The sequence below is a fragment of the Lampetra fluviatilis genome, chromosome 2, assembly GCF_964198595.1.
Source record: "Lampetra fluviatilis chromosome 2, kcLamFluv1.1, whole genome shotgun sequence".
NCBI lineage: Eukaryota > Metazoa > Chordata > Hyperoartia > Petromyzontiformes > Petromyzontidae > Lampetra > Lampetra fluviatilis.
Window position 1 is genome coordinate 19,143,293 of NC_136276.1, and position 19,330 is coordinate 19,162,622.

Below are 19,330 nucleotides of genomic sequence, written 5' to 3' on the forward strand. Positions count from 1 at the left end.
AGGCATTTAAAATAGATAACTATGAGATGACAGGTTATAGCCACATCTTTGTGTGAAAAAACGAGCAGAGATCTCAAAGGATGCCTTGAGTTTAGATTTATTTATTTTATTTTATTCAGTAATTATCCAAAGGGGAACACAACACATTACCATCATAAAAATGTTTTTGTTTTAGTTGCAGCATACGATAGCCATTTAAGTATATGTTACTTGAGACCATGAAATGTGACGTTTTAGCTCTTGGAGACTTGGTCAAAAAAAATTAAATGGGCATCATCTATTGCTATCTGAGCCCCCTTTTTTCTGTTTCATCAAAGGGCAGGAATTGGCTGTTGCATATTCCATGTAGCAGCTTCCCACGTGCTTTTGTGTGTCCGTGCGTTGCCCTAACCTGCTTGCAGCACAAATATTAATTTGTGATTCGTATTTAGAAAATTGCTTCTAGTACTCTTCGTGCTTGATCGTCGTTGTTGTGTGTGTGTGTGCGCTCATGTTGCCGAGCCAACATTAACACAGGTTCTCACCTCTGTGCGATGCTTCTGCTTCTAAGAGTGCTTCTTTTGCTTCTTTAGTATGGATTAATAACAGCAGATTAAAGATACCATGTTAGATTGGTTATCCGCTCAATACTTTGTTCAGAAGCAGAGTGGATCTCGTCGGTTCCTCCTATAAAGGAGTGAATACCGCAGCAGCAGCAGCGGATTGTTTACGATGCCGTCGATGGTTTCGGGAATCGTGGCCGAGCACTCACAGACCGCCGAATCTTTGATGCGCCCATTTGTGCATCAGGTGACCGCATCGGCAATGCCCGGTCTGGATTCGTCTGATGCTCAACAATTCGCATGGTGGAAAGTTAACACTGGGAGGTTCGACTTTATAGAGTGCTTCTGCAATTGTAAATAACCTTATTGCTTTGGAAATGTAAAGTAAGAGTAAAACCTCTCAAAGTCAGACCAATTTGGTACAACTTTTCTGGTTATGAGCGATGTCTGGTCTACTGAAAATAATGAAATGGTGATAAAAACCAATGTGCATATTAATAAAATGCATGTGTATCTACAACTTAAGACATGTAATTAATGCTCGATGATAATTAACTATTGACAGTGAAATATTTAGAATTTTAATAACACGGAAATTACTACTGTATAATTAACCTGTTACGTTATCACCACCATGAATCAGAATTGGAATGCTAACATTCATTGGACGTGGACAGCTGCAGAGGTATTTTGACGTGCTTGACGAATATATATTATTTGTAAGATTAACGTGAAAGAAATGTGAAATAATGAGACCATTCACAGCGAATGTAGATGAGCATGGCTTCCAAGTGCCATGCTCACCGGGTTTTTACACGACTCGGTGTAATTATAATGCGCAAACAATGTTCTTGCCGGAGTTTTGTATCCTCTTTATTTCTCAGTTTAGTTCTTTATTTCGGGCAGCTTGCACTGAATTCTAGCTTACTTCAGTCCGGCTTGGGAAGATTTTTACGGTGCAGTCACATCCTACGTTCGTTCAATCAACAGATTAAATTGGCGATGTCCACAGCTCTGCGCGCTCCCTTTGCCCCCTTTCGAAGCTTTGCCTGGTAACCACGGCTCGACCCTCTGCATGGTTTTGTCACCGACCCCCAAAGCGTCGTGCACGTTGGTGGCTGCGTCCACAGCGAAGCACCGCCGCGGATTCCATGCGACCCGCTGCCCTGCCGTGTCGCGCGTGTGCGCGTACATGCTTGTCTGTGCGCTTGCCCACCCCCCACCCCGTGTGTTTGTGCTGCATGCACGCGTGTGTGTGTGTGTGAGAGCAGCAGACGGAGCAGGAGACGGTCTTCCTGTTCATCCCTACGCAGTCGGTCGGTGCCATCATTGGCAAAAAGGGCCAGAACATTAAGCAGATCTCAAGATTTGCAGGAGCCTCCATCAAGGTACATTTGTGCACGCGAGCACGTGTGTGTGTGAATGGCTTGGTGGTTTTTAGAATACCTCCATTGTCGAAATGATTGTAGATTGTGCGGCTAATGGGTTGTGTAAGAAATACTTATCGTGTGTGTGAGGAGCTATGGATATGTGAAAGAGAGGCACATCGTCTGCTAATTTATTTTGTGGATTGCATGGATAACCTCGCCGGAAGACCAAGGGAGGAGGAGGGGAGGGGATAGCTCGGGCTAGATGGAGGGAGACTGTGAGAGTGGATCTAGGAGGTCACGTGGCTACTATGCAGCAGCTGTGGTATCTAGCGCAGGGTAGAAAGCAAGGTGCGGTGGCATGATGACAAATGGCTTTGGCCACGATGACATCTTGATCTTGACAATGCAGTTGTAATGTTGTATATTCCGATTGGTAGACTTTACTTTAAGACGATGGAAATTGAGATATGATATAGTGGTTCGAAAAAAACACTAATGGCAACAGTTTGAGTATATTACAGAATGTTACAGAGAAGATAGTTTCAGTCAGGATAGTCTACACAAGAGAAGAATAATATATATATATATTTTTAGATATAATTTTCCCATGAAAAATTACTTGATTTGAAAACCCATCTAACCCCATGGACACATGTTTTTGCCACTTCCTGTTTATTTGAACACCGCATTAAATGATAATTACACTGAGCAAAGTTGTATGGAAAACATTAAAGTACATAACTGTGTTGTGATTCATGTGCACTTCAAGTATGCGTATAAAATGCACATTTTGCATGGAGTAGCATATGTTTATTTCGTGTCTCCGGTGATTCATGTGGCTTAGTCATATGCCTTATTCTAATACAGTTTTAGCAGTGAGCTTTATTTACCCGGTTGGCAGACTTACACGAGTATTAGTCACAGGATCTTGAGCAATTGATGACGGATCAGCCATGCATATAGATTGATTTCATACATCCGTGTAATCACGATTGTAATTTTGATAGACGCAAGATGTTTCCCAGTTAAATATATTTAGTTTTATCCCAAAAAAAATCGGCAATTTTCTCCAAAGTAACAGATTGTCGTAAAGTCACGGGCTCAATATGAAAACGTCAAACAATTAAACTTATTAATGTTTCTTTTATTTGTAAACAATTGTAAAAAAATCGGTAAATACAGTTTGTTCTAGAAATGTTTTGTGTTGGTTTTAGGCCCCAGCTAAAACGTTTAAAGTATTTAATCATGTTTACTTCATGCTTTTAACAAGTAGCAGAGGTCAGTGGAGTTTGATGTGGGTGATTTTATGTACATTACATATGAGGGCACATGCAAGAGTAAGGTAGATGACAAAGACAAAGATCTTTCATATAGCCTACACAGGCTGAATTTGTCTGTAATAAGGTAGGGCACTGATAAGGGGTTGACAGGTATATGGGTCCTGCCAAGTTTTCGCAGTCGGGGGGAGCGACGGTTGCTCTGCAGATTCCAATTGAGTTCTTTGCGGTGTCATTTAAAAAATAAGTAATATTTGAAAATACTTTTTTTTAAACACGCTTTAATAAAATGTACCGTACTAGTAATGGAAGAACGCCACGACTCCAAGAAGTGGCCCCGAAGCTTGCCATAACGTAAGGGGCCGTTGTGATTTACAGCCAACGTGAGTTGAGCGTGGACAATTAGACCCAAGCCGAAACATAAGATACAAAAAGATTGCTTAAAAAAATATATATGTTATTTTTAATGATAGAATATAGTATTGTCATCAGTATGACATACGTATACCAAGTCTACAGTCGATACCACATTGGGAAGTGGGTTAAAATTGAGTTACAAGATTTGAGGATACGACAACAGACAGAGTTGAGGATACAACAGACAGAGTGAGTTAAATAAAAGCGTGTGAAAAGAAATCGGGCAAACTTGAACCGTGAGATTTGGCACACAACGGCGGCCCCTGTTGCGAATGACATCACGGGACGCTTGAACGTCCGCTGTGAAGCAGGCTAGGGGGGTGTATGTTTCATGCTCGGTACGCACACTGCAGCGTTAACCAGACCGGCCGCTGGAGCCCCCGAGCGGCAAACCTCCGTGTCGAGTGGCGAAAACGCCCCGCCGCTGAGCCGTGCCACCGCCCAGTTGTGTGAATGGTACTCGTACTCTTAGGTTTTTTCGGTAAAGTCACTTAGGTAAAAAATAAAATTAAAATTAATAAAAGTATTAATAGAAATAAAATAAAATGTAATTTTATTTTATTTCTATTAATACTTTTAATAGAAAATTACATTTTATTTTATTTCTATTAATACTTTTATTAATTTTAATTTTATTTTTTACCTAAGTGACTTTACCGAAAAAACCTAAGAGTAAAATGTAATTTTATTTTATAATAAAAATTTTTTTTACTTATTTTATTTTATTCCTATTAATACTTTTATTAATTTTATTTTCTACCTACGTGACTTTACCGAAAAAACCTAAGAGTACGAATCCTTGCAGTCACGAAAGCTTCAAATCTACAATTAATGTGTGAATGGTGTTGATGCTGAGCCATGTACTTTGGCGGTATCTGGCACGCAGGAAAGCTTGTTTCTGCTCCTTCATGTTTCTTGCCCAATGGACACTTCTCCGTCACGAAAGATGCGCGCCGGGCTGCACTGTTGCGACTTGCGCCGTGTGTGGCCCCCGTCTTCTCCGCAGATTGCGCCTCCTGAAACGCCTGACGCCAAAGAGAGAATGGTCACCATTACTGGCCCTGCTGAAGCACAGTTCAAGGTGAGAGTAACCCCTGGTGGACATGCCCATTACTTCGGCATTGAAATGATAATAAAAAAAGGAAATTTTTACTAAATATGATTAAGTTTTTTTCATATTTAATGTGCGTTTTTCACCATAACACCAAGAACTCGAGAGATAATTACATTCATGGTACGTTGCAATAGCAATCACCTGCTCCATGTATTATAATTATACACAAGGCTATTGCTTATAAATGGTACCGTGTTATTCGGTGAGGGGAGGACATTGTGTGGGCACTGATTGTGGGGTTCAGGATCAGAGTTAATCGCATTTTGATCCACCGCTCTAAAGCCAACACCCACCCAACGTTCAAAACGGTGGTTTGTGCTAATTTACACCACTGATCTCTGGGTAACAGTCGAACTCCGATCTCCACATCGCCGTGCAAAAATGTGACGAAGGATATGGCAAGCTTCGCAGCATCCTGGACGGCGTGTCACCCGTGCGCTCGTTGTTGGCTGTGTGCATCTCCAGGCCCAGGGCAGAATTTATGGGAAATTAAAAGAAGAGAATTTCTACAACCCCAAGGAAGAAGTGAAGCTGGAGGCCCACATCAAGGTCCCATCGGCCGCTGCCGGCAGGGTCATCGGCAAGGGAGGGCGAACGGTACGATTACAACACCGCTGAGCAGGCCGCGCCGGTCATGCTGACACACTCGCAGATGAATAGATACAGGGTGTCCCAAAAAAGAACGTTGAATGGTTTTATTGTTCTTCAAGATACTGACGTAAAATGTATATGAATACATGTGATAGACTTATAAGTTTTTGTTATGGCATTGATTCGATTTTCTCGAATATCTAATCAATATAATTCAGCATTCAGCCTCCGAGAAAACATTTTCCAACACAGCTGTAGAGATGGATGATGACACAGCATCAACAATATTATGTTTAAGTTTCATGATCCCTTGGTTTGCTAGTGTAGACTTTACTTAAAAAAAAAACTCCAGAGATAAAAATCTAATTGGTGTGAAGTTGGGTAAATGGGTGGACTTGTCTTGTCACCATATCAGAAAATGGAGTTTATTCTGAAAACAGAATGTACCAATAAATATTCACAAAAAACTAAAACTTATACGTCTAATGCATATATTCATACTAGATTTAGCGCTTTCGTAACTGCAGGAATTACTCTTTGGTTCGTTCGGTAAAGTCACATAGAAAGAGAAAATAATAAATTAAATACTAGCATACGACGTTTCGATTGCAACACAAGCAATCATCATCAGGTACAAACGAAAGAGGAAACAAAATCTAGTTAACTTAGAAATATAATGCAATACAACACAGAGAGTCGGCTAACATAACAGTCAACACCCTACCTGGTTGATTACGTTCTTCCAAAGATTGCTAAATTTAACACATTCCTGCGGAGGGAGCTGGTAGGAACGTTGGGTTGCTCGGTCAATGGCCAGGGTCAATGGCGCCATGGTGTATTCCGCAAATATGGCCGACTGTGAGGGCGGGCACAAGCCGGCGTGAGTAGGTTAAACGTTGAATTTTATAAGGGCACCACGGGGTGACCAACCTCTCCCCACCCAGCCCCTCCCCACCCACCCAGCCCCACCCTCCCCTCCCCATCCAGCCCCTCCCTGCACGACGGACGGACACAATAATCCCCTGTGGGCTGGTGCAACCAGGAGGTTCCTACCAGTAAGAGAGAGATTAAACACAGAACCGGAGACACACAAACAGGACACACAAGCAGAGAGAAATTACACAGAGACACACAGAGAGAGACAAACACATAGGCACACACATCAAATGTACGCCAGTATCTAATAACTATATATAAAAACCAGTCCTGTAGTGTGGCTGAGGTTCACTAGCCACGTGTGGATTTTTTTCTCTCAGAATTTCATCACTTTGGCTGCTTTTATGAAAAGATAATACAAAGTGATGTTGAGAAGACAAGCACTTCCACTTAACACGTGGAACACATTCTTGTAGTCGTAATGCTCTGTTATTTCAGGACCGTTCTCACAAGCACTTTTGCATGCTATAATAACATTTTCATATTCTATGGTTCTTTCGATAAAGTCACGTAGATAGAACAAATTATAACAATAAAATAATAAAAATGAAAATAAAGTGAATAAAAAATATTTTTATAATGTTTTATTCACTTTATTTTTATTATTGTTAATATTTGTATTACTTTTTTTCGCTTTATTTTAATTTTTATTATTTTATTGTTAATATTTGTATTATTTTTATTCACTTTATTTAAAATTTTATTATTTTATTGTTAATTCTTGTATTATTTTTTATTCACTTTATTTTAATTTGTATTACTTTATTGTTATTTTTTCTATCTACGTGACTTTACCGAAAGAACCATAGAATATTAATCCCTGCAGTCACGAAAGTTTTAAGTCAAAATTATAATAACATTGTTAAGGTTGTGATGCACTGTTGGGTTTTTTTTTATCGCGTTCCGGTTCATCATGGTTCTGCAGTCTGTCCTGCAGCTTCTCATCCTTGCAACCTTTTCTCACTGCAAACAAGCCAGGCGTTATTCTATTAACTCTTGCAGTCTGTACGAACACATGATACAATAGTGTTAACTGTTTTGAGGCATTTTGCCTTTCTGTGTTTTGCATTTTTCTATTAATTCGTTTGTTAATTATCTTAATACGCACATGAGAGTCAATTGATATCTCTTTAGATGGGAATGTGTGTATAAGTGTTGCCTCGGCACAGTTGCCTGTGGGTTGTCGGTTTTTCTTCCCATTCCGCTCCGATGATGTACGTATTCATCATCAAAAGGAACCGCAAAGGGAAAAAAAATACTCCATCGCTACCGAGACTCCCACAAGGCCATGCGGGAGGGCGTGTGGCACAGTTTGTCACCAGCTGTAATAGAGTGTGGTCGTGTCGCTGCAGTTCTCTGCGGCGAATACAATGTCTTTAAAAACAGCAGCGCTACGCCTCTCTACATCAAATTTGCGCTAACCGCTTGCGCTTTCCAAGATTCCAACGGTCAACGGGTCACCCACCCTGCAACTTTCAGTCAACTCGTAACGGGAGAAAAGGTTTATTTTTACAATTTACTTGGAGACTGATTTGGAATATTGAGCTCTCGTTGTAAATGTTCTTTCGTACACATTTGTAGGTGACTATGTCCTTGGGGAAATTTGCTCCGAAACTTTTCCAGAAGGCTCTAGGAATTGAATCGTCACTTGTTCCATTCAAACTGTCCTCATGGCAAGCCCACCACACCAACTGCTAAGGCTGCCTCCACACTAAAATGTAAATGCAATTTATTTCAAAGTGCAGTGTTTGGTCCAGTTGACATATGGAATTGCTGTCATAATCACTTTGCGTGTACAAGGTCATTTTTATTTAGAATGTCCCCAGTTTTTGGATACCACTTTTGCTGCCCATTGGACTCGTCTGATATCGGTGGAATTAAACAGGTGTGATCGTCAACTGCATCAGAACGTCAACACGCTGATGCGCATAGCTCCTTCGTGAATGGAAAATTAAAAGACACGTCACAGAAGTGCAATTGTGGCCATACAACCTAAACTACGGACCATGCGGTAAACCACTGCAGCCTGCGCTCCTTCAACAGAGGAGGAACAGCAAAAACTGCACCAACTCCGCTCTCCTGAAGCCCTCTTGACTTGGCCAGCAACAGAACTCGACGTTTAGCTCCTGAACCATATTGCCATCATTAGCCGTGGCCAGAAAAACAACCGAATGTAATGCCCTCTAATAAACTAACACTATGATGGCACCTCTGGCACATATGTAGTGACATAAGAAGGGAGGGGCTGCTGAGGGCTCTGGGATCCCAGGCGAGTCCAGACGCTTAAGCCTCTGGGCGCCAGGTGCTGGGTTCCCAGGGGGTCCAGACGCTTAAGCCTCTGGGCGCCAGGCGTTGGGTTCCCAGGGGGTCCAGACGCTTAAGCCTCTGGGTGCCAGGTGTTGGGTTCCCAGGCGCTTAAGCCTTTTGGCCCCACCCCTCGTTGGACCAGGCATTAAAGGAGAGCTCCCTGGACGATCGGGGCCCAGTTGTAACTCAAGACCCAAGACCCACGACCAGCCATCTGAAGACCCTGGGATGCTGTGAGAGCCAGCGCTGGGACTCTGGAACTCCCGACTCTACGACCTTGTGAGGGCGAGTTCCGGAGCGTAGCCAGAGTAGAGTATCTAGGCTGTGTAGCTAGGCTGTGTACCTAGGCTGTAACAGAGTATCAGGACTGTTGGAGAGTTGGAGTACTGTTGGAGAGTTGGAGTGTTGAATCGTAATAAAGAAGTTACATCTACAAGTGTCTGCGGAACCCGTTACCTTTGGCGTCAGAAGTGGCTATGGAGACAAGAAGTAAGCCACGTACCTTCAGTCCTGACGGCGATGAAGAGGAGCAAGCAGCGATGGGGCGGCCAACACCGGCCGACAGCGACGCTGCACCGCCGGCTGAACAGCTGTCTGCTCCGCCGACCGTCCCCTCTCCAGCGTCGGGAGCAGCGATGGAGGAGGCGCTGCTTCGCCTCACTGAGCTGCTCCACGCCACCGTCTCCATCCTGGACGACATGCGTCGCTCACAGGCGGAGACAGGAGGGAGAGAGGCGGGGCAGCGGCCGCGCCATTCCGCCGGCTCCCACACAAAGATGGCAGCCGTTCCCGCCGCAAATACATCCGGGTGTGTCGTCACTTCTGCCGGGGGAGCAATGACCGCTGGGAGCGACGTCGCTTCCGGGCCCAGCGTGGGCCAACCCGACGACGCCGCGTCATCAGCGCTGCGTCCCTCACCGCCGGGTGACAGCTGTTTGCAACCTAGCAACGCCGCGTCATCAGTGCTGCGACCTTCACTGCCGGACGACAGCTGGCTTCAACCTAGCATTTCGCGTCATCAGCGCTGCGACCGGACAGTGAGGGCGCCATTCTTACTGTAATCAGCGCCGGGGCCAGCACATCGACCGACACGCAGGTCGCCGCCTTTGCTGCTCTGGCCAAAGGTTGGAGGTCGGGAGACCAGGCCCATGACACTTCGTACATTTACGCGCTCTGGATTAATGATTTTTTTGTTGACATTTTCTTCGTTGTCGTCGGGGAGTCGTGACTGTTGTTGGGTAAACTGTGTGGAGCTTCGCTCGTGAGTGTTGTCAATGTGTGTGCGAAACTTTGCTTGTGATTGTTAACAATGCATGATTTGTATTGAGCTTTGTTCGTGATTGTTAATGTATAGCTTGTGCTGTCATTGTTAACGATGTATATACTGTATGGGGCATTTATCTTGAGATGGTGACAATGGCCCAGCGGGTGTTTCATGTCTAACACGAGATTTGTGGTCCCGTCATGCTATGGCTGACGGCTTGACCTGACAGCCCGGAGATAGAGACACTCCGTGGCATGTCTAGCCTAGTGGGCTGTGTGCTCACATGGCTCAGAGAGTGTGGTCCCGTCATGCTATGGCTGACGGCTTGACCTGACAGCCCAGAGATAGAGACACTCCGTGGCATGTCTAGCCTAGTGGGTTGTGTGCTCACATGGCTCGGAGAGTGTGGTCCCGTCATGCTATGGCTGACGGCTTGACCTGACAGCCCGGAGATTGAAACACTCCGTGGCATGTCTAGCCTAGTGGGCTGTGCGCTCACATGGCTCGGAGAGTGTGGTCCCGTCATGGAATCGCTGACGGCTTGACCTGACGGCCCGGAGGTTGAGACCCTCCGTGGTGCGTCTGGAGCAGTAGGCTCGCCCTGACGGCCCGGAGATTGAAACACTCCGAGGCGCGTTGAAACAGTGGGCTGGAGATTCGTGGTGTTCAGGTGTAGTTTTCCCGTTACGTTGGGACTGTATCCCTCAGTTGTTAGGGTGCATGTTGTGCAGGGAGTGAACGATGGGTCGTCTCACATCGGTCGGTACAGCTATATGCTGCGATGCGAGTCTTGGAGAGAGATTGGGTCTCAGCTCGGTCGGTACAGCTATATGCTGCGATGCGAGTCTTGGAGAGAGATTGGGTCTCAGCTCGGTCGGTACAGCTATATGCTGCGATGCGAGTCTTGGAGAGAGACTGGGTTGAAGCCCCCCCGATATGGCCGACGTGCGCGGTTTTAGGATGGAGACGCCACGTTGGAAAGGCGGGGGGTGCTAACGGTTGACATGTAATGTCGGTGGTGGTCCTCATTGAGGGCTGCTGGGACGCAAGCACGGGATGCCTTTTGGAGATGCGGTTCGCGCGTGCGGCCACCATTTCTGGGCAGGAGCAGGCAGATTTATTTTGTTTGTGTCATGTAAATTTTATATATATATTTTTTAAAATGTAGATACTGGAGCAGCCCTGAAGTGCGACTTCTTTGCCCAGTACACGGGTCGGCCCTGAAGTACGACTTCTCGACCCGGGACGTAGACAGACGTCCGGATAAGTGTGTGTAGAGGGGTGATAGACATGTTGGTCTTCGCCTTCTCTCCACCTGACGGATGGGAGGCTGGCAGGATGGTGTGGAACCCTGCCATCCATGCGGTGGTTGTGCATCCAACGCGTCAGAATCTGTATATTTGTTGTTGTTAATTCCCCGTTTTCTATGCGGATCCCGAGGAGGGCTAGGTGTGCCGCGGGTCGTTTGTTCACGTGTCATTGCTTCACCTTTTTGTTGATTGATGCTTGTATATAGTGTAAAGTTGTACAGGTTGGTTATGGTATTTATGGTTGCTTTCTTGTTCTCTTTTCTTTTCCTGTTGAGGCTCGCGTATTTTTTTTTTCTCTCTCTCCCTTTCGTTAATTTAAACTTTCTAATTATTGACAGCCGGGACGGCTAGAGGCTACGTAGAGGGGGGTAATGTAGTGACATAAGAAGGGAGGGGCTGCTGAGGGCTCTGGGATCCCAGGCGAGTCCAGACGCTTAAGCCTCTGGGCGCCAGGTGCTGGGTTCCCAGGGGGTCCAGACGCTTAAGCCTCTGGGCGCCAGGCGTTGGGTTCCCAGGGGGTCCAGACGCTTAAGCCTCTGGGTGCCAGGTGTTGGGTTCCCAGGCGCTTAAGCCTTTTGGCCCCACCCCTCGTTGGACCAGGCATAAAAGGAGAGCTCCCTGGACGATCGGGGCCCAGTTGTAACTCAAGACCCAAGACCCACGACCAGCCATCTGAAGACCCTGGGATGCTGTGAGAGCCAGCGCTGGGACTCTGGAACTCCCGACTCTACGACCTTGTGAGGGCGAGTTCCGGAGCGTAGCCAGAGTAGAGTATCTAGGCTGTGTAGCTAGGCTGTGTAGCTAGGCTGTGTACCTAGGCTGTAACAGAGTATCAGGACTGTTGGAGAGTTGGAGTACTGTTGGAGAGTTGGAGTGTTGAATCGTAATAAAGAAGTTACATCTACAAGTGTCTGCGGAACCCGTTACACATATACACAGCACATGAGCCGACTTTATGTCATCCAGCCAGGCGGTGCTTGTGACAAAGCACTCAACTCACCAGTTTGTTGTCTTTCCCCACACCTTAGATTAGCACGGTTAGCTACGTACGGTGCGAATTAAATTCAACATACATGCGCAAGAATAGAGATCAGTGTGAAATTCTAGATTTGAAGCTTTCGTGACTGCAAGGATTCATACTCTTAGTTCTTTCGGTAAAGTCACGTAGGTAAAAAATGAAATTAAAATTAATAAGAAATAAAATAAAAATCACGACGTTTCGGAGGCAACACAAGTCTCCGTCATCAGGTGTGAAAGCGGTATCGGTCATCCCCCTGCACCCCTCCCCCATCCCGTCCCATCTCGTCTCGTCCAGGTCAACGAGCTGCAGAACCTGACGAGTGCCGAGGTGGTCGTGCCGCGGGACCAGGCGCCTGACGATGATGACCAAGTTGTCGTCAAAATCATCGGGCATTTCTTCGCCAGTCAGGTACAGCTGCCGCTGTGTGTGGTGCCTCTTTGCGCTGCTCACCTTGTCAGCCGCACTTAGTCTGGTGGATCGCCAAGATGTCGTGTGTTGGGGCCACCCACCACCCCTGCACGGCTACGAAGGTGGCTGTGAAGGTGGCTGTGAAGGTGGCTGAGAGGTGACCACGAGGTGACCACGAGGTGACATTGAGGTGACCAGATGGTGACTACAGTATGGCCAGAGAGATTGCGGGACCATGTTATAGATCTTTGAGCATTGTTACTGGATAAAATTAGTTGTTATCCAGGTACTACAATTCCCCCCCACCCACATGTAAAATAATCACTAAGGAATTAGCCAAGGATCTCAATGTATTTTCTGATTTGGTTGCAACACGATTCATGTGGACAGATCGCAACACTGCAGCATTTCTAAAACCCGTAGACTTACCTGTTTCATGGAATTCGGCGACCCCGTGGCCTACGATGCCTGGGTCCTCCGCTTGCTCTCGCCAGGGCTGCATTGTTCTTACACATTTTACAAAACAAGCGAAGTCAAGTCCTTCAAGGCCGGCAGAAAACCTCTTCAGACTTCCACATCTACTGACCGCGGCGTTTCACCGCTTTCTTACGCAGCGACGGCGAGTGACTCGGGGGTTAAACTATGCAGGGACCCGTTTCTAAGCGTTATTAAATTGTAAATATTTGATACATTTTCACGTGTTGATTAAATGTTAGACGGTAATTACACGTGAATGTAATTTAACTTTTATAGTAATGAATTCTTTAATTACTTGCAGTATGTCAGACATCCCACATAACCAGAAGAGCTTTTTTTCCCCAATTTGTCTGCCTTGAGAGGTTTCACATAATTGAATCCGCTTCGAGGTTGATTCTGCCAAAAGCGTTAATGAGCTTCTACCCGCGCTGTACATTATGCCCATGTCTTCCATGTAATTCCACACAAATTCGATCCACATGCTTCATTTCCCCCTTTATATTACCTTACCAGTAGCAACTGCCGCACAGCCTGTGTGCTTCCAGGCACGCGATTTCATTCCTCCGTGACCATTCCTCAAGCGTTTGCTTCGTGCACCCACATCGCCGCACAGCTTCCGTCCACCCTAGTTGTAACCAAAGTCCTTCCTTTCCCCGACCCGCTCTCGTTTCTCCCCGAAGACGGCGCAGAGGAAGATCCGCGAGATCCTGCAGCAGTATCGGCAGCAGCAGCAGCGGCAGCCACCCCCGGCCGACCTTCCAGGACAGTCCCGGCAGAAGTAGCCCCACCACACGCCACCTCACCTCACCACGCCCGACCTCCTGGGCAGTCCACCAGCAGACGCCACAGGGATGGGGAGAGGGCTAGGCACCCAAGCAGGGAGAGGAACTGCTAAGCACCAGTGTTAAAGGCAGAAATCCGTATCAAGTTTTCAGTTGTTTTGTATTGTAACGTCAATTTTTAAAGAAAAAAATTGCTTCCCACCAATTGTCTTAAACCAACGACGATGAAATGTGGACTATGTTTTATCACCTGCCTTTTATGGAGGATTGTATTTCTTGCCTGGTCCTGTTTCCTCCCCTTTCCCTGTAACCAAAGTATTGTTTTTCTCTTCCCCCCCCCACCCATTTAGAAATTTTTTTGTTAAAAAAATTTGGCTTTTTTTTTTTTGAACAGGCATTGCTTAGTGTTTACAACCGGCTATTTAAAACCAACGGCATAAGTCCTTGCTTAGGCAATGGGAATCATTTTATTAGGTCTTAACTATTTTTATAAGACGCAGTGGGACACTACAAGTGAGCCCAAACTGAGGAGCAATGAATGTGCTGGCCAAGGCACGGACACATGTGCTTTTTTTTAACAGAACTACCTCAGGCATTAAGTACCTCAGAGTTCCTTTTGTTCCTTTGGGATGGTTTTGTATGCTTTATAAATTGAAAGCCTTGAGCATTTTATTTTTTTAATAAAAAAAAGGGTAAAATGTGGTTGTGAGGCCGTCGGTTTGGGAGATAAACTACCGTTTGGTTTTCTTGCCGAGATGTACATTTTCCCACTCCCGAACCGACAGCTGGGCGTTTGTGATAAAAAAGAAAAACGTTTAAGTGACGCTTCAGAAATGTCGAGCCTCATTTCTACTGAGGTAACGACACCACCACCACCACACCCCCCTTTGGGCTTCACACGTTTTTGCAACGACGATAATGAAGACTACACGCCATGCCTATGTACACGCCATCCAAAAAGCAATGCCAGTTATGTCAAAACGTAGTAAAGATATGACCTTTTTACAACAACGGTGACAAAAGTAAAAAAGAAAAAGGTATCACAATGTAAGAAGTTGTTTGATGTGTGTATCGGGCGGCTATGAATACGAACGTCGGACACTGCTGCTAGGCCGATGAGTAGGACACCAGGATCTTCCGTTTGTTCGCCTGTTTCTCCTGCAGTCAGTTCGGAGGTCTTCTCAGCACCGGGAGCCTGCGTTGCTGGCTTGCGTGCGCGCATTTGTTTAGCTTTTAAGGCTTCGTGCTCCGCTAATCAAGGAGATGTAAGAGCGCGAAACCCAGACGTATCTCGAGGAGTTTTTTTTTCTTCTTCTTCTGCACGAGCTGCGCTTACTCTGCAGACTAAATCCTCCCTGCGTGCAACTCGGAGACCCGATTTATTTCTGCGTTTGGGTAATGGGGATCGTCCAGTTACATCTCTCGCTTTTACAGGGTGGCACCCTGTCACGCGTAAATGTTCCATTGTAATCGCAGTGTTTACATTTCGGAATTGATGGTCATCGACAGGGACATCCTTTCCTTTGTGCAAGATGCCACCCTGATCTGAGAAAATAATATTTCACAGTCTGACGTTACGGTGCCTGTGTTCCCTTAAAGCTGTCAGAAATACTCTCACTTTAACAGGCTAATTGTCGTGCTGCTTTTACAGATGTGTATCTGAATCAATTTCACAATGTAATCAGGATTTGTGGATTTTCTACATGCATGTTTTCTCTTTAAGCAAAATACATTGCTGCATGACCTCAGGTATAAACTGCAGCAGAAAACCAACTGTCTCATCTCACGTGGAGAGAAAATGTGTTGTAATGGTGAATCATGGTTTTGTGCTAATGTAGTCGCTTCGACACGAGCGGATGAACTATGATTTGTGATGAGCCCCAGCATGCTATGGGGATACCTTTAAGGGAACACAGATTGGTGGGAGTGAAGATGTTTGATATTCCAGCGATGATGAGAGCTGCCCAGCGCCATCCTGCCGCTGTGCAACTGCTATGCATGCTGGGAAATCTGGATGTGCTTGGACCAATCTGCAAGTGGAATTTTATGCACATTTGATGGATAATGATGGTGAAAATTTGCATCTTGATTTCACTGTTCTGGTGGATTGGTAACCATAACAAAAAAAATGCAATCCATCCGTCGCTGGAACAGCCTTTGGTAAATTAATTTCAGTTAAACAATTCGGCTCCCCTCCAAAAAAATTAGTGGGTCCATATTTTAGGATCCACAATTGGACGTGTCCAGTTCGAATGTTCCTGCCTCAGCCTTGCCCTGCCACAGAATATCGCACAGTCGCTGTTATTGCTGCGTATCTATTCAAACAATTCAACCATTTTTTATTTTACCAAGTAAGGCCCACTGAGCTATATATTTTTCAGACACGACCTGGTCACAAATGATAGCTCAACTCAGTTGGCTCATCACGTGGAAATGTATAGCAGCCAAATACTCTAAATTCACGTTTATAAATGTGGAGGGAAGACCCGGAGAAAAAGGTAGTAAACATATCGCCACCACGGCGTCCATATCTGCCTGGTCCACCAACCCCACATCTCACCACCGCCACTATCTCAAAGAAAATCTGGTTTATCTCTGATCAAACTGCCACGGCAGATACTGAATGTACCCCCATTAAGACCACACAACAGCAATACAAATCTGCAGTTGAACACACAGATTGCACAGTTCTATCCCAGGGCAGCAAAAACCCTCTTGACGTGTGATAGAGACAAAAAAAGTAGCAATTAACTTTGCTATATTATTGCCATCTATTTAACCTCTGGTTTTCAAGGCATATGTGAGGATCGTTCAAGGTTAACCTACATGTTTTTTCTCGTCCAATATGCACATGAATTTGTTTCTCGAGGTAGATTATGACTATTCGTTGGAATGTACTTCTTTACATGTGTCTATGCCAGCAGCATATACGTGCACACCTTTGCCTGATTGCATCCCATACGTCCCTGCAGGACTTAATGCCAGCACGTGCCTTGGGGGGGGGAGTGGGGGGGGGGGCCTCCAGCCACACAACATGACAGGGGGGACACATTAGGGCATTGGTGGTGGGACAGCGCGAAACCTTCCGCGCCCAAGATGCGCGTTTGACGACAGATCTGGCCGGAAGCTCATCCTGCCTTCTCGGTGGCCACGTTGCGCATTCCTTGGGCAGCAGATAGCCCTGCACTTGACTCATGCGCCCAGTTACAGGCGCGATCTGTCGCTCTACACCCGCCCCTCAGATCTCGATGTTAATGTTCCGCACAATCGCGACACCGTTTCGCGGCGTCGGCCACTGCGAAAGTTCTACGTTTGTGATAAGCACAGGAGCAGGTCGGTTAGGGTGGCTAGAAATGCGCATCGATTGTAACCCGATTTCCGTCTCCTTTGGAAGCTGTTCACTCTGCGTCACTCAAGACTTATGCTCCTTGTTGTCACCATACTGTTTATCCAGCAGGCAGTAAAAGTATATCAGGGTTGTTTTATTTTGTTTGCTTCCAAGGAGGTAATATCATATCACGTGACGATACACAACAGTGCCGCGTTATTCTTAGACTCGACACGAGTTTCTCGGTGTTCGGAGAAAAAATGAGTAGGTGAAACTTGAACGGTCCACGTGTGAACGACGGTGTAGAAACACAAACTTGAACATCAAATCGTGCTCACAATTACCTGCCCTACGAAAGCGTTTTGCACATTTCGGTTGCAACTGAACCGACTTCGAATCACGGCCTTCGCTCAAGTGCCCAACACCTAAAACGCAGCGTTGCGTTCACCAACGGTGTGGACGAAATCGTCGAGGCATCGAAAAGGCTGAACGGCGGTGGCGGCGGCGGTGACAACAGCACCGGACGGATTGGAAGCATCAATTATTGGCGGTGCATTCGCCCGATCTTAATTCGATTTTATGGGATCGCAGAACGTTGAGAAAAAAGGGTTTTATTCCCCTGAAAACAATAACGGTGTGCATAAAACAAAAAAAATTCCTCGCGCGCCCCCATCCCAAACATCACCCTTGGTTGCACACACAGAGCCCAATCCATGTGCGTCGTCTCCGCGTGGAATGTGGAGCGACCGTCTCCTTCCTCTGCGCGTGGCACAGCGGCCGCTCGTCCATTCTCCCGGCGCACGAGGCGCCGCGTGGCGGTAGAGAATTCCGAAGAGGGGATCTAAAAGGTGCATCCAAATATGGGGAAACTTTTCCCACGGTCCCCCCTTTACACAAGAGCTCATCTTCATGCTGGATCTACCTCTTCAGATTTGTGCGGTGTTAATTGCTGTCGTGATAAAAATAATAATATCCGGTTGAATATATCTTAAATGCAGTTGTAGTGGGTAATACACCTGGTAATATCGGTATATACAATGTAGTATTTTTAATATACAGATTTGTTTCGACAGCTGATAAGGGGGGGGGGGACAATGTGGTTTTAATTTATGGCAACGCAGGACAAAAAAAATCTCAATGACACGTGGGGCAGGAGTGAAGAGGTCAGTGGAGTTTTTGCTTTTTCACTTCCGGACGTCATGAACGTGGAATTGTGGAAATGGACCCGACAGTGTTTCATTTCCTCCACACTTTCATGTTTTTTTTTCTTTTCAATTAAATTGACAATTTTTATCAAACATAACTACTGGTAGTCGTAGACATTTATTTCAACACAAAACTTGTTGGAATTAACAAAAGGTTGGTTTATTTTTAAAAACGTGTTTTTCTTTTTAAAAAATTGCCTCTTTTTCTGCATAGCTAATCCATATTCTTGTAGTTCGTTATTTTGACGGTGAAGTTGTCTGGGCTGTTTTGTTTTGTTACTTTGGCTCTGTGTGTGCAAGAAGGGTCGTGGTTCTCTCATTACTCATTGCTTATTGCCCAGGTGCGACTTCATTTGTCGGCTTTTTTACGGATCCGTGATGTTTTTAGTTTAATTCTTTCTTGCTGTTGATTTACCTCTAATAATCATTTTTTTTTATTTATCTATCATTCCCAAGTCTCCTGCTGCTGCTGCTGCTGAGAGTGTGAGCAATGTACACATGCCAGTCCTGTTAACGGGCCCATGTCAGTTCGCATTCAACAACCAGGTTGCACTGTGTTTGGACCCCCATTAATTTGTTTTCTCACAAACTCTCTTCATATCAGACATGGCAGTTGCAGTGAACTCAACTCTCAATAAAAATTGAAGCAGTTTTGAACAACCTTTGTGGAGTCTATGTTTTTGTATTGAAACGATGATATAAAAATGCGCAACGAATCAACGCGTGCTTAATCTTCTTTCCTATGGATTCATCGCAGCAGATTAAAGATGTAATGTTTTTATTTGTTGGCCGCTCAATTTGCCGTCCCTCCTTTAAAGGCGTGAAGACAGCAGCTGTTTACGATGCGGGTCGATCGTTTGGAATTCGTGGCCGTCGAATCTTCGATGCGTCATTCGTGCATTGGGTGACCGCATCGGCCATGCCCGGTCCTGATATGTTTAATAATCTTCCGTCGTAATAAAATGTTACAATTTACCAGGG

At 45.5% G+C, this 19,330-nt stretch overlaps 1 protein-coding gene across 3 annotated transcripts in view; it reads left to right on the forward strand.

The window, feature by feature from the left end:
• Window positions 1-16,802, forward strand: part of LOC144943835 (insulin-like growth factor 2 mRNA-binding protein 3-B) — a 99,323-nt gene extending 82,521 nt beyond the window's left edge. For 2 of the 3 annotated variants that reach the window (XM_078871691.1, XM_078871692.1), the window contains 5 exons: window positions 1,814-1,930; window positions 4,613-4,687; window positions 5,186-5,317; window positions 12,444-12,557; window positions 13,715-16,802. In XM_078871691.1, the coding sequence (XP_078727817.1) occupies window positions 1,814-1,930; window positions 4,613-4,687; window positions 5,186-5,317; window positions 12,444-12,557; window positions 13,715-13,816 (540 nt within the window). In that variant the 3' untranslated portion in view covers window positions 13,817-16,802. Of the gene's footprint in view, window positions 1-1,185; window positions 1,228-1,813; window positions 1,931-4,612; window positions 4,688-5,185; window positions 5,318-12,443; window positions 12,558-13,714 lie in introns of all 3 variants that reach the window. The other variant, XM_078871686.1, reaches the window with a different exon arrangement.
• Window positions 16,803-19,330: the final 2,528 nt, after the last annotated feature.